Source organism: Oreochromis aureus, linkage group 22, assembly GCF_013358895.1.
Source record: "Oreochromis aureus strain Israel breed Guangdong linkage group 22, ZZ_aureus, whole genome shotgun sequence".
Lineage (NCBI taxonomy): Eukaryota > Metazoa > Chordata > Actinopteri > Cichliformes > Cichlidae > Oreochromis > Oreochromis aureus.
In genome coordinates, this window is record NC_052962.1 from 17,353,515 (window position 1) to 17,364,967 (window position 11,453).

The following is an 11,453-nucleotide window of genomic DNA, read 5'->3' on the forward strand; positions in this document are numbered from 1 at the left end:
AGAGAGCCGTTCAATCTGCGTGAGGCCTATTTGGCTGCTAATAGTCACATTTTATATTCAGGCCACTATTGCTTCTCCCTCCTGGGAGTTGCACGCAGAAATCCTTACGATTACTTTAGCTTTTAAATTGTATTTTATTTACGAAATTACAAATGCATAAAGATTTAACTCCTTGCAGCGTTTGCAGGTGGAAGTTCACTAATATAATGTGAAATAACACACCTTTTCTTCGAGCCGATTAGTTTGTTACATGCAAATAAATTACCCAAATAAAAGTGTGAAATTAAATTAAAACAAGAAATGTTTAAATAATAAGCTGTAAGTCTTTATAACTTAGTTTAGTTTAGTTTAGCTCATTTTTGTGCTGTGCAGCTTTTAAAGGCCTGAACAGTCGATTTGAAGTCCATCCAATTCCTACACGGAATTATCGCTTTATCTCCTTATAGGCTTAGGCCTGGTGCCACAATATTCACAAATCAAGGCACTGATTCTGGATGCAGCACATTTAAGAGGATATTTTGTCTAAAAGACGGATTTTTTTTTAGCTTCTTTTGGAAACTCGATTATTTATTTGGAACAAAATGACGAGAAAAAGAAACCCAGTTATTTCCATATAGCCCAAACTTGTTATATATTAGCCTATTATTATTATTATTATTATTATTATTATCATTATTATTATGTTTGTTGTTGGTTTTACACAGATTTGTTTTGAATACTGTATAAACACTGCATGTGGACTTTGCCTGGGGTTGTGTCACACTGCCCTGTGGCTGAGATCATTTCATGTCTGGAGCAGGGACAGCAGCTTTGTGCGGGCGGACCACGCCCCGGGCCGGGCTAGGTTAGCGCTCTGCTGCTACATCCGGGCGCTCCGTTCGGTTTCCAAGCCCTGCGAAGATGGCGACTTCAGGGAGGAGTGCACTATTATCCTCCAATTCAACTGGATCTAGGAACACACTGGAGAACTCCAACCCAGAAGAGGATGATGGGCAGAACTTATGGTGGGCGATGGCTGATTAGAGCTGGTTTATTGGGAGCAGAATTTGGGGGCGCGGAGAGTCCACTGTGCTGGGATAAGGATGGTTTGACAGCTAGCCTGCTAACGAGGCTAGCTAGCATCAGCACCAGACTGATTGGGCACTGGTGACACAGCAACAGCAGCAGCATTACTACTAGCTCGTTTTAGCTTCTCGCTGTCACTCGTTTGTTTGTTTGTGAATGAATGAACAAGCATGTTTGGGCGTGTTGTAACGGGGATGCTCTGTGTGCAGGTCCACAATCCTGAGCGAAGTGTCAACCCATTCAAGATCAAAGCTACCGTCTGGGAAAAATGTCCTGGTCATGGGTGGGTATCTGTGTTTGTCTGCACTCTCCTGGCTAACCAGTAGGCACCGTTAGCTCCAACAGCCCAGGAGCTGGTGATCACCTCATCCGAGCAGTTAGACTTAATTTTGCTCCCCTGCTAAGCTAGCATCTCTCTGGACTGATGAGGCTTTGTTGTTGATGCGTCGGCTAGCTGAGGAGAGGTGGAGACAGGTGTATTTTCTGAGCGCCTGCACTGGCGCGCGGTCATGTACGCGCGCGCACGCACACACACAAGCTCACGACGATATGTAAGCTAATACAGCCGCTTTGAAAGCCTGCAAGTCATTCTAGCATTCAGCGATGCTAGTAGCAGCTAGGCAGAGATGATTGTGAGTGGACGGGACAGACCAGCGGACTGTGTTGTTGTTTTATTGTGCAGGACCACAGAGATCCGCGTGGGTGAAGCGGACAGGGTGCCTCCCTGTCTCGCTCCGTTCTCGTGCCACGACACAAAACACTGTCTGCACATCCGCCCGGGATAATCCGCAGCTCGCACACCCATTCCAGCTAATCAGACAGCTATACCCGTGTACAATGAAGGCGAGAGGCCATTTAACTATGATGTTACCTGTGACAACATCATCAGCACTGCTTTGTGATGCCTTGAGTCCCCCTGTCGGTATAAGTTAATATGGCAGAGAGCAGGAATGGATGCAGCTCTGACCTAATCACGTACAATAACAATGCTATTGTGTCAGCTTACGAGGATAGCAGGAACTGCTTGAAATGTCTCCACGTAAGCACAGCATATTGTATCGTCCTTAGATCGCGCTTTAAAACAATAACCTCTGTGACATAAACAAGAACGTATTAACCATAGACAGTTTATTTGTTTCAATTCAGGGTTTTCTGTTTTTTTTTCAATGGAAGCTTATTTGTGCCATCGAATTTTTATGCATTTATTTATTTACCAGGCAAAACTTAGTGAAAATGTATGACAAAAAAGACTAATTTGATGAAAGTAATAGCTAATGCCATTTCATGTTTATTATTATTAAATTAAATTTTAAATGATAAAAAAGATTTCATTTTTTACAGTAATTTTTTTAAAGACAGTTTCACAGTTCTTCGCAATTTGCATAAAACACACATTAAATATAAGTGTATATATCGTGATATAAAGGACACAAATGTAATCATATATTCATACCTGTTTATATGCAATGATCTTTTCAATAAAACATTGGTGGGAATCATAGTCAAAAGTGAAGGGCACATTCCCAGAATAAACTAAAACTAGTAGTAAACATGCAGAAAAGAACCATAAAATCCATAATCTATATAATGTGTTCTAATCAGGCTGATGTGTTTTTTCTTTTCTGTAACATCTATCCATTCATTTTCTTCCACCTATTAGAGTCAGGGTTGCAGGGGGGCTGGAGCCTATCCCAGCTGTCATAGGGTGAGAGGCAGGGTATGCCCTGGGCAGCCTGCCAGTCTGTCACAGGGCTAACATAGACACAGACAGCCATTCACACACCGGTGAGTCTAAACTCCACACAGAAAGGCCCTAGAATCCAGGAGCTTCTTGCTGTGAGGAGACAGTGCTAACCACCCCGCCGGCTGTCTTATTAATAATACATTTGAAGTTTGCTGGTTAGACAAAGAAAGCAATTTTTGTGGCACACCTTGACCTACAGGAAAATGCTTCCTATATATTAATTTTATAGGTATTACCTTTGAAGTATGTGCAGCTCATAACACCAGATGGAGGTTAATTATCAAATTGTATACCTGAAACAGGGCTGTAGTGTATTGGTAGACCTCAGTTTTCATGCTACTTAAAACGCTTTTTCCAAATTTATTACTATTATTGTTGTTGTTCTTGTGTTGTTGTATCTGATTTGGGGTATATTGTGTTTGACTGGTCATATTTACTTCATGTTATGTACTGACTTTATGTGTGTTTAGGTGAGGTGGGCTCGGGAAAGACCACTTTGGTTGCAAAGCTACAAGGGGTTGAAGAGTACATGAAAGGCCGTGGCCTGGAATACCTCTACTTCAGTGTTCACGACGATGACATTGATGGTAACCTGCAAACGCCTGCTGTTCACAAAACAAATTACCGAGTCTTACTGTGCTTCTGCTTTTGTGACTGCAGAGTAAACTCGAGCGCTGAATATATCAGGAGGCTGTGTCGGAATGTTTACTTTAACCTGCTTTGTGTGTGTGTTTGTGTGTGTATTTAGACCACACTAGATGTAATGCCTGGGTGTTAGACGGAGACCTTTACCATAAGGGTCTGCAGGGAGTAGCTGTACCGGTGGACTCTATCGACAACACGTTGCTCCTGATAACGGTTGACATGTCGCGGCCTTGGAACGCCCTGGACTCTCTCCAGAAGTGGGCCGCCGTTGCTAGGGAACACATCGACAAACTCCGAGTCCCCCCAGAAAAGCTGCGGGAGCTGGAGCACAGACGTGAGTCATACTGACAGCAGTCAGACTTAGAAGTAATAAATCATAATTTCTTCACAAAAATTGATCTTAGGAATATAAAATGTTACTCGGAGAAGTGACATCTTTGTAAAAGACTTAAATGGGTTTGTCTAAAGAGGTCCATTAGAAGAATTCTAACAACAGGTTTTTAAAAACTGACCTCTTCAAGGTCCCAGTAATTGCTAATCTGTCTGTGCACCTTAACGGTGTTTGTTTGCATTTGTGCGCAGTGGTAAAGCAGTTCCAGGAGTACACGGAGCCAGGCACCGGGGAGGATGGAGCACCGCAGAGGAGGAGTGAAGAAGAAGAGAGCGTGCTGCTGCCCTTAGGAGACAACACACTTACACACAACCTGGGAATACCAGTAGTGGTGGTCTGCACAAAGGTACACATAACACTGTTTCTCCTCCACACGTTGCAAAAGTTGTACCATGTGTAATTTTAAGCTTCGTGGCCTTTAAGATGGAGTTTTGGGTCTATTTGTTTTTTTAGCAGGAAAGGTTTCATCTCATAGCAACACAGTGCTTATTTTTTGCATCTCTGCACAAGCATTCATCTCTGACGTCTGTTTATTCGTTCCTCAGTGCGATGCTATCAGCACACTGGAAAAGGAGCACGACTACAGAGACGAACACCTGGATTTCATCCAGTTCCACATCAGACGTTTCTGTCTGCAGTGTATCCTTCCTTAACAAACTGATGGTTAGCGCAACCTGTAACGCAAAAGTCGTACTGTTGTAGAGAACGTAATGAAAATGTGGTGCATATGCAGTGTCTTTACGTGGCTGTGGAGCTTTACATTTTGTCCGTTCCCTTCTATGAGGTGTTTTGTCCATAGGATTTCCCTGGCACTGTAAGCTGTTAAAAGTTGAACTGTTGACGGTGCTTTCTTTTATTTCTGAAAACTGAGTTCAGTTATTGTCAGAGTTCACCCAGTATTGCTTCAAGTTGTTTGTTTCTCTGCATAATTTCACTCAGTCAATAGTGAGTGAAAGCAGGATTTCATTTTTCAGGTTTATTGTGTTTAAAAACGAGCACAAAGACTAAAATAATTGCACGCTGCCTCGGCTCTTTTGTGCCCCTGTAGCAATTATAAGCCAGAATTGGATTTTTCAGTTGTGTCACTGTTATCAAAAGAATGTTGTTTTTGTTAGTGTTTATCATCGTTTCTGACTCTAGAAATTGGAGTGTTGAAAATATCCTTGACAGCCGTGTCAGACGGCGCCTCTCTGCTTTACACATCAGTGAAGGAAATGAAGAACCTGGACATCCTGTACAAATACCTGGTCCACAGACTCTACGGCTTTCCGTTCCACTGCCCTGCACAAGTGGTGGAAAGAGATGCCGTCTTTATGTAAGCTGGGTTTTGCGCACATGTGTGCATATATAAAGGGCTGTGGGCACCACCTGTATCTGTTTTGTAACCAAGTCTCCTCCCTCCACCAGTCCATCAGGTTGGGACAACGAGAAAAAGATCGCCATACTTCATGAGAACTTCCAGACAATAAAAGCAGAGGACAGCTTCGAGGATGTAATAGTCAAGCCACCAGTCAGAAAGGTACATGCTGAAACATCCTCTTATGCCAGTAAATCCCACCAAGTAACACTTAGATTACTATTATAATATCATATGCTACCACAAGCCATCATTTTTACAGTTCATAGCGGTTGCACTAACCTTTAATGTCCCTGCAGGGGCTCACAATCATGTTTGTTCAAATCCAGTTGCTTTTGAGCTACAAAGAAGCAAAACATTGATACATTTATACGTTGGGTTTTTTCCTCTTTCCTTTCATTAGATTGTGCACGAAAAGGAGATTCAAGCAGAAGACGACCAAGTGTTTCTGCTAAAACTGCAGGTCAGAAAACATTTCACTGGTGTCGATGCTATTTGGGTTTGCTGCTTGCAGGTGCTCAAATTAACTCACACTTGAGGGTTTTAATATGTTAATGAAGTGCTAATTCGAGTGCGTGTGCATGTTGTGCTCTAATTTACAGTCGCTGCTCGCCAAACAGCCCGCTGTGACAGCAGGACGACCAGTGGTGAGCGGTCCATTTTATTTATTTATTTTTTCCTCCTAAGTTTTGGCTCGGATGATAACAGAAAGCTCCCTCCAGTGTCCTTATGTGTGAAATCAACTTTTTTTTCCCCCTGAATATAGGACACCACAAGCAGGGCACCCACGGGCTCTCCGAGGACAAGTAATCGCTCTGCAGCGGCCAACGTAGCAAATGCTATGCCACAGTCCGGTATGTCAGGCATTTCGTCCTTACGCACAGACTCTCGTGTCGGTTTCTCTCTAAATGCATTGCTGTTTGTACATCTGTGCGCATGTTTTTCAACTCGAGTCTCATTATGCTGCAGGTCAGACTAGTGAGGGTGTGCTAGCCAATTTCTTCAACAGTCTACTGACAAAGAAAGCGGGGACGGCAGGGCCCGGCACACCAGGTGGTGGCAACAATACACCGGGAACTGTACGGAAGTCAGGTGAGAACACGCTGAGGCGTTGCTTTTGTACCCCTGAATAGAAGTGACCTGTTATTCAGCTCTTTGAAGACATTGCATATTTATTCAGTACTCATCACCTGAGCTTCTGTTTGTTTTTGTCACCTGTTTGCCATCCTTCCTCTAGACTCTCATCCTCACACTCCAGACATAAACACAACCCTTAATAAAGACAATCATTACAAGTTGCACAAACTTACACCCATCACCGTCGTCTCTATGTCTGTAGCTCCGTGTGAACGTCTTTTCCTCTTAGCGAACCCTCACTGTCTTGTGTGCAGTCTCACTGTTAACGCCATTCATAATGTGTGTGTGTGTTTGTGTGTGTATGCACTAGTCAGAGGATGCTGGCCACGTTAAGGTGTGTGTGAGCAAGATATTTCTCATCATTATTGCTTGTGTATGACACCGAGAGCACCCATTTATTCTTTTGTCACGCCTTCTCCAGCATCCAAAGCAGGAATATTGCTGGGATCAGACTTCCTGTATCACTATTTACTTCTCGTATCAGAATCAAAATCACAAGACTTTATTTATCCCCGAGGGGCAATTAACAAACAACCGAGCAGCATACGTTGAAGATAAGGACAATAAGAACAGGCAATAGGAGTGAAATAATAAATACACAGAATATACAGTATACACAGTTTTAAAATTACACAGTTTTAAAATTAAAGTGACTGAAGGTGAATAAATAACTGCAAGTGACTAAAAGTGAATAAAGTGTCAGTAGTGTAAGAAGAGTGTAGTTTATGTTTATGGGTGTGGTAAATGTTCTTATTGGCTAGAGTTAAAAAGCAGGGTGGCTTTGGGGACAAAGGTGGCTCTCCTCTCAGTCCTGCATGAAATGCAGCGGAGACAGAGACTGGGCTGCGGGCTTTCTGTTTATGTTCATTTATTTACATATGATCTATCCTTTCAATATGGAGGTTATATGATGTCTATATATAAGTTTGCCCAAGCTGAGAACTAAAGTAGGGGTCCAGGAGATGATCCCATGGCTATTTAATTACTTCTCCGCCATATGCCTAAGTTTTGCCTTCAGAGATGCAGTTAGACTCACTGATCGAACATGTAATAGAATAAATGTGCTGATTTTTGTGGCTAGGAGCACATGTTCAAAATGTGAAGATTGCCATCAGTAAACCAGGAAGACGAGGATGAATGGATTTTAATGACAGTCGCATCCCATTTATTTTCCCTAATAGCCCTGTCTTCTTGTTACTCTCTCACTTTAAATAATTTGAATGATTTGTTTGCATGTTGCATTGCATTTCTCACCACTAACATCTGCCAAAGTCAGTGCACATGATTCTGAGTAAGGCTGGGTTGAAGGAAATCTATGTCAACACTTAAAAACACAATAGCTGTAAACAATTTACATTGTATAGCCAGCATACATGCAGGTGCAGCCATCATGCACAGACTGTGGAAACTTTCATATTCAAATGAAAGCTTTATATTAATATAAAAATTGTATATTTATATAAAAATCTTTAGTTTCTAATATATTGCCTTTTGCTGTGTAATTTAGATAACAAGTGCAAGAAGAGCCAACATGCAATTGAATACAATACTTTGATGTCTTTTAAAATAGGATTGATATGATCACACAGTTATTGCACAAATGTGTAAACCTGGACAGGAATAAATGATCTCTTTCTATATCTAGATAGGAATGGCACTAATAAAGACTTTGAAAAACATATTTTACCACTTTGCATCGTTGGCTTGGCTCCCTCTGTTGAACTATCGAATTTATAAGCCTGTTGTCATTATCCTGAGGAGCAGCAGAAGCGCTGCGGTTCCTCATGCAAATGAGTTGAGACAGAATGAGACCACTGAAACCAGTGCAGTCGTCTGCTTGTATTATAGATGAAAAATATCCATTAATGGTACTAAAATCATGTTACTTTTCATAACTATCCATGATGAATAATAATCAGCTTCTTCCCAGCTCTTATTTTAACCATGTGCACTTAGCTTTTTTTTTTTCTCTCTCTCTTCCTATTGCATTGTGCATTGTTAACCACTCAGTGCTGTGAAAACGCACTGCTATTTGCTGCATTGGCTAAGCAGATTGTGTATTTGATTGTTTACTCTGTGACATAGCACCGATTTGTATGTCCCTGCTAACATTTGCAGGTTCAAAGCTGGGCCTGAGCGACGTCCAGGCAGAGCTGGACCGCATAGCCAGCCGAGAGACTGACTCTGACTTGTCCAATGCCAACGAGACCCCTGCCACCGATGGGCAGGACACATGAAGACCAGCACCCTGCTCTCCTTCCTTCCATCCCCTGCACCTCACTCACCGTCCGCCTCCCTTCTTCCCTCCACTCTCACCCTCCACCTCGTCATAAAGATGCAGGGAAAAGGGAACAGGTGGACATACCAGTTTTCCCCCCTCCCATTTCTCCTTCACTTTCTCCTAAAGGAGACGAACTCGCCCTTTACCCACACTTCGTTCCCGCTCACTCCCTGTTTTCTTCCCATCTGTTACACCAAGGACAAGTATTTGTCTCTTTTAAATACAAGAAGGTCTGTTACATGAGAAGTATATGGTTAGTGGGAGGGGGGCAATGGGGGTGTGAAGGCTGGGATGAGAGGTTGGTTGGATTGCAAGAACGACAGCAATGGTGTTTTATCCATCCATTGATTGTGATGGTACAGGTGGTGTTTTTACTGTAGGAAATGCTGAGGGTGCATGATGATGAAACTGCACTTAGGTAATAACATAGGGATGAATGTGTGTGTGTGTTCATGTGTTTAATGTATGTCTGGTAAGTCACACTTGGCCAGAGGAAGACGTGTAGAAGAAGAAGGAAAAAGAAAAATGCCTGACATTAAAACTGCAAGAAGTTTTTTTTATGATGAAGGGGAAAAAAACATATTAGTTTTGTGTGTGTGTGTGTGTGTGTGTGTGTGTGTGTGTGTGTGTGTGTGAGTGGTGTGTGTATGAATGAGAGTGTGAGAGTGAGGCAAATAGAACCGTTTCATCGAAAGATTTTTGGCTGTTTGCATTTCAACCAAATGACAAAACAAAACAAAAACATTACTATGCTCTTACACTAGAAACTCTTAAAACAGTGCAAACTCTAATTGCAGCAACAGAGTCTGCATCACTACACAAACCAAACATCAGACCTGACATTCAAGCTCTTCTGTCATGGTTCCCTACGATTGGCCAAACTGCCCCTCGAGGTACAGACCAGACTATAACCTGAAAAAAGGGAAGGTTTCAGAGGGAGGGTAGGTGGGTAGCTGAGCTTTACTTGTTCAGAAACACTAGCGATTAAGTTCCATAGTTACTGCTGGCTGGGGGATGGCTTTGGGGTTGGGGGGGTTGGGGGGGGGGTTGGGGGGGGGGGTCACAACAAGAATGTACAGTCATTGTCTCGCTGATCGGTCCCGTTATTTCAGATCTCTGTGTTGACGTTTGTATAATCAGATCTGTCAATCAGTTAAATAAAAGTTGTATTTATTCGGATTCATCCACCTGGCTTCTGTTTTGTTTTTTCACAGACAAAATCTGCAGTCTCTTAAGTTAGGTACCTGAAGGTTGAGCCCACCCCCACCCGCTTCAGTGACCTGCAAGTGACCTTGGATTATCAGTTGTGGCCTTCGGTGCACATGACTTGCAAGTGGATGAAACATAAGAAGTGTTTTCAGACACTGTTTTGAGTGCAGTGCTCGTCCTAAGACTCAAACAATAGAGTACAATATTAAATACCATTGGGATCACGAAGCAACAGTCATATTAAAAGCTCTTATTGTGTTTCTAGTGGTTTACTTTTTCCCTTGACCACCATGAATATACACGATACAATATATATTATTTATAAAGAGTCTGAGGAACAGCAAATGAATAAACCCTTACACAAAAGTGTTGGTTAAACACATCACATTATTAGAATGGGTGCATTGGTCAGCACTGTTACCACATAGCAACCGGGCCCTGGGTTTAAATCCACTGGCTTGTTGTAGAGCTTGGATGTCCTTCCCATTCTTACATGAGGTTTTTTTGCCCAAATGCTCCAGCTTCTCTCCACAGACATGCATGGGGTAGATTATTTGGAAATTCTAAACTGGTTTTAGGTGTCAATAGTTTGTCTTTCTTTCTTAGCCCCTTTCTATACAGGTGACCTACCAGGTTTTACTCTGCTCTTTGCCCTATGACAGCTGGCATAGGCCCCACCGTGACCCTATATTGGATAAGCAGATGAAAATAGATAATAATAATTTGAATCATTCACCCCACTATTAACATGAAATGCTAGGTTTCATGTCTCTACTAAACCCTTAAACCTGCTTACATAAGAGACTGGAAGGAATATGAACTTCACATTATGTCACATAAATTCATGCAAAGCGTGTGGATTTCTGTTTGACACAATGCTACAGGAGACGCCTGGTTCACATTCTAATCTGCAGATGATAACTTGCAGTGTGTATTATTTCCATTGTTACTTTGATGCATGTCTGAGCTGGTTCCTTGATTTTAGCTCCACATGCTGAGACAATAAAGCTCAAAATGATGGAAATGCAGTCTCATGTATTCATTTGGTCTGGCTGCATCACTGAGAATCATTACACCTGTGTGCAAATTCATGTTTTTATTGCCATACTACAGACTTCATATCATTTTCATCATCAAATAAATTACAGGAATATAAAACTTCTCATTGTAGTATCGTAACTGTCAGTCACTATAGTAACAGCAGTAACAACAGTAGGCATATGCTTCTCAATAGCACTTTGGACTTTGACCTTTTCTGGCTTGAGGCATGCATGGCGCACATGATCATACACAAATAGTCCGCATTGCTCTGTGCTTTGCTTGTGTTCATTTCATATCAACAGCCTCTCTCATTTTATGAATCTTTAATGGGTGAAATTGAGCTCTGCAGTCGATTAACTGTAATTCTTTTGATGCTTGTGTGTATGCAATCCTAAGAAGCTTAAGCACAGGCAGGAATGTATTAAAAGCATAAGTGAATGTTTGACTATTAAGCTGATACACACCCTGTGCATACCAAATACATATACAGCTGCCCAGAACAAAATGCACATATTAGCAATGTTCAGATAGTTTCAAAATAATCAAAATATTAAATGATCCTAAGACTTGTAAACCTCATTTA

General features: G+C 41.9%; 1 protein-coding gene across 1 annotated transcript; it reads left to right on the top strand.

Moving 5' to 3' along the window:
* The first annotated feature begins 821 nt into the window (after positions 1 to 821).
* Positions 822 to 9,639, top strand: dync1li1 (dynein, cytoplasmic 1, light intermediate chain 1). Its single transcript, XM_031729270.2, has 13 exons — positions 822 to 1,004; positions 1,275 to 1,348; positions 3,280 to 3,396; positions 3,558 to 3,788; positions 4,037 to 4,191; positions 4,391 to 4,484; positions 5,025 to 5,160; positions 5,253 to 5,364; positions 5,606 to 5,665; positions 5,805 to 5,849; positions 5,969 to 6,056; positions 6,172 to 6,294; positions 8,458 to 9,639. The coding sequence occupies exons 1-13, from the start codon at positions 901 to 903 to the stop codon at positions 8,574 to 8,576; spliced, it is 1,458 nt and encodes a 485-aa protein (XP_031585130.1). The 5' UTR covers positions 822 to 900; the 3' UTR covers positions 8,577 to 9,639.
* The last annotated feature ends 1,814 nt before the right edge of the window (positions 9,640 to 11,453 follow it).

Bases quoted from the DNA above. Each gene is read 5' to 3' on its own strand.
- dync1li1 (XM_031729270.2), top strand. From the start codon at position 901: ATGGCGACTTCAGGGAGGAGTGCACTATTATCCTCCAATTCAACTGGA. The intron at 5,666-5,804 runs GTCAGAAAACAT...TCTAATTTACAG, and splicing joins TGTTTCTGCTAAAACTGCAG to TCGCTGCTCGCCAAACAGCC. The intron at 6,057-6,171 runs GTATGTCAGGCA...ATTATGCTGCAG, and splicing joins AAATGCTATGCCACAGTCCG to GTCAGACTAGTGAGGGTGTG.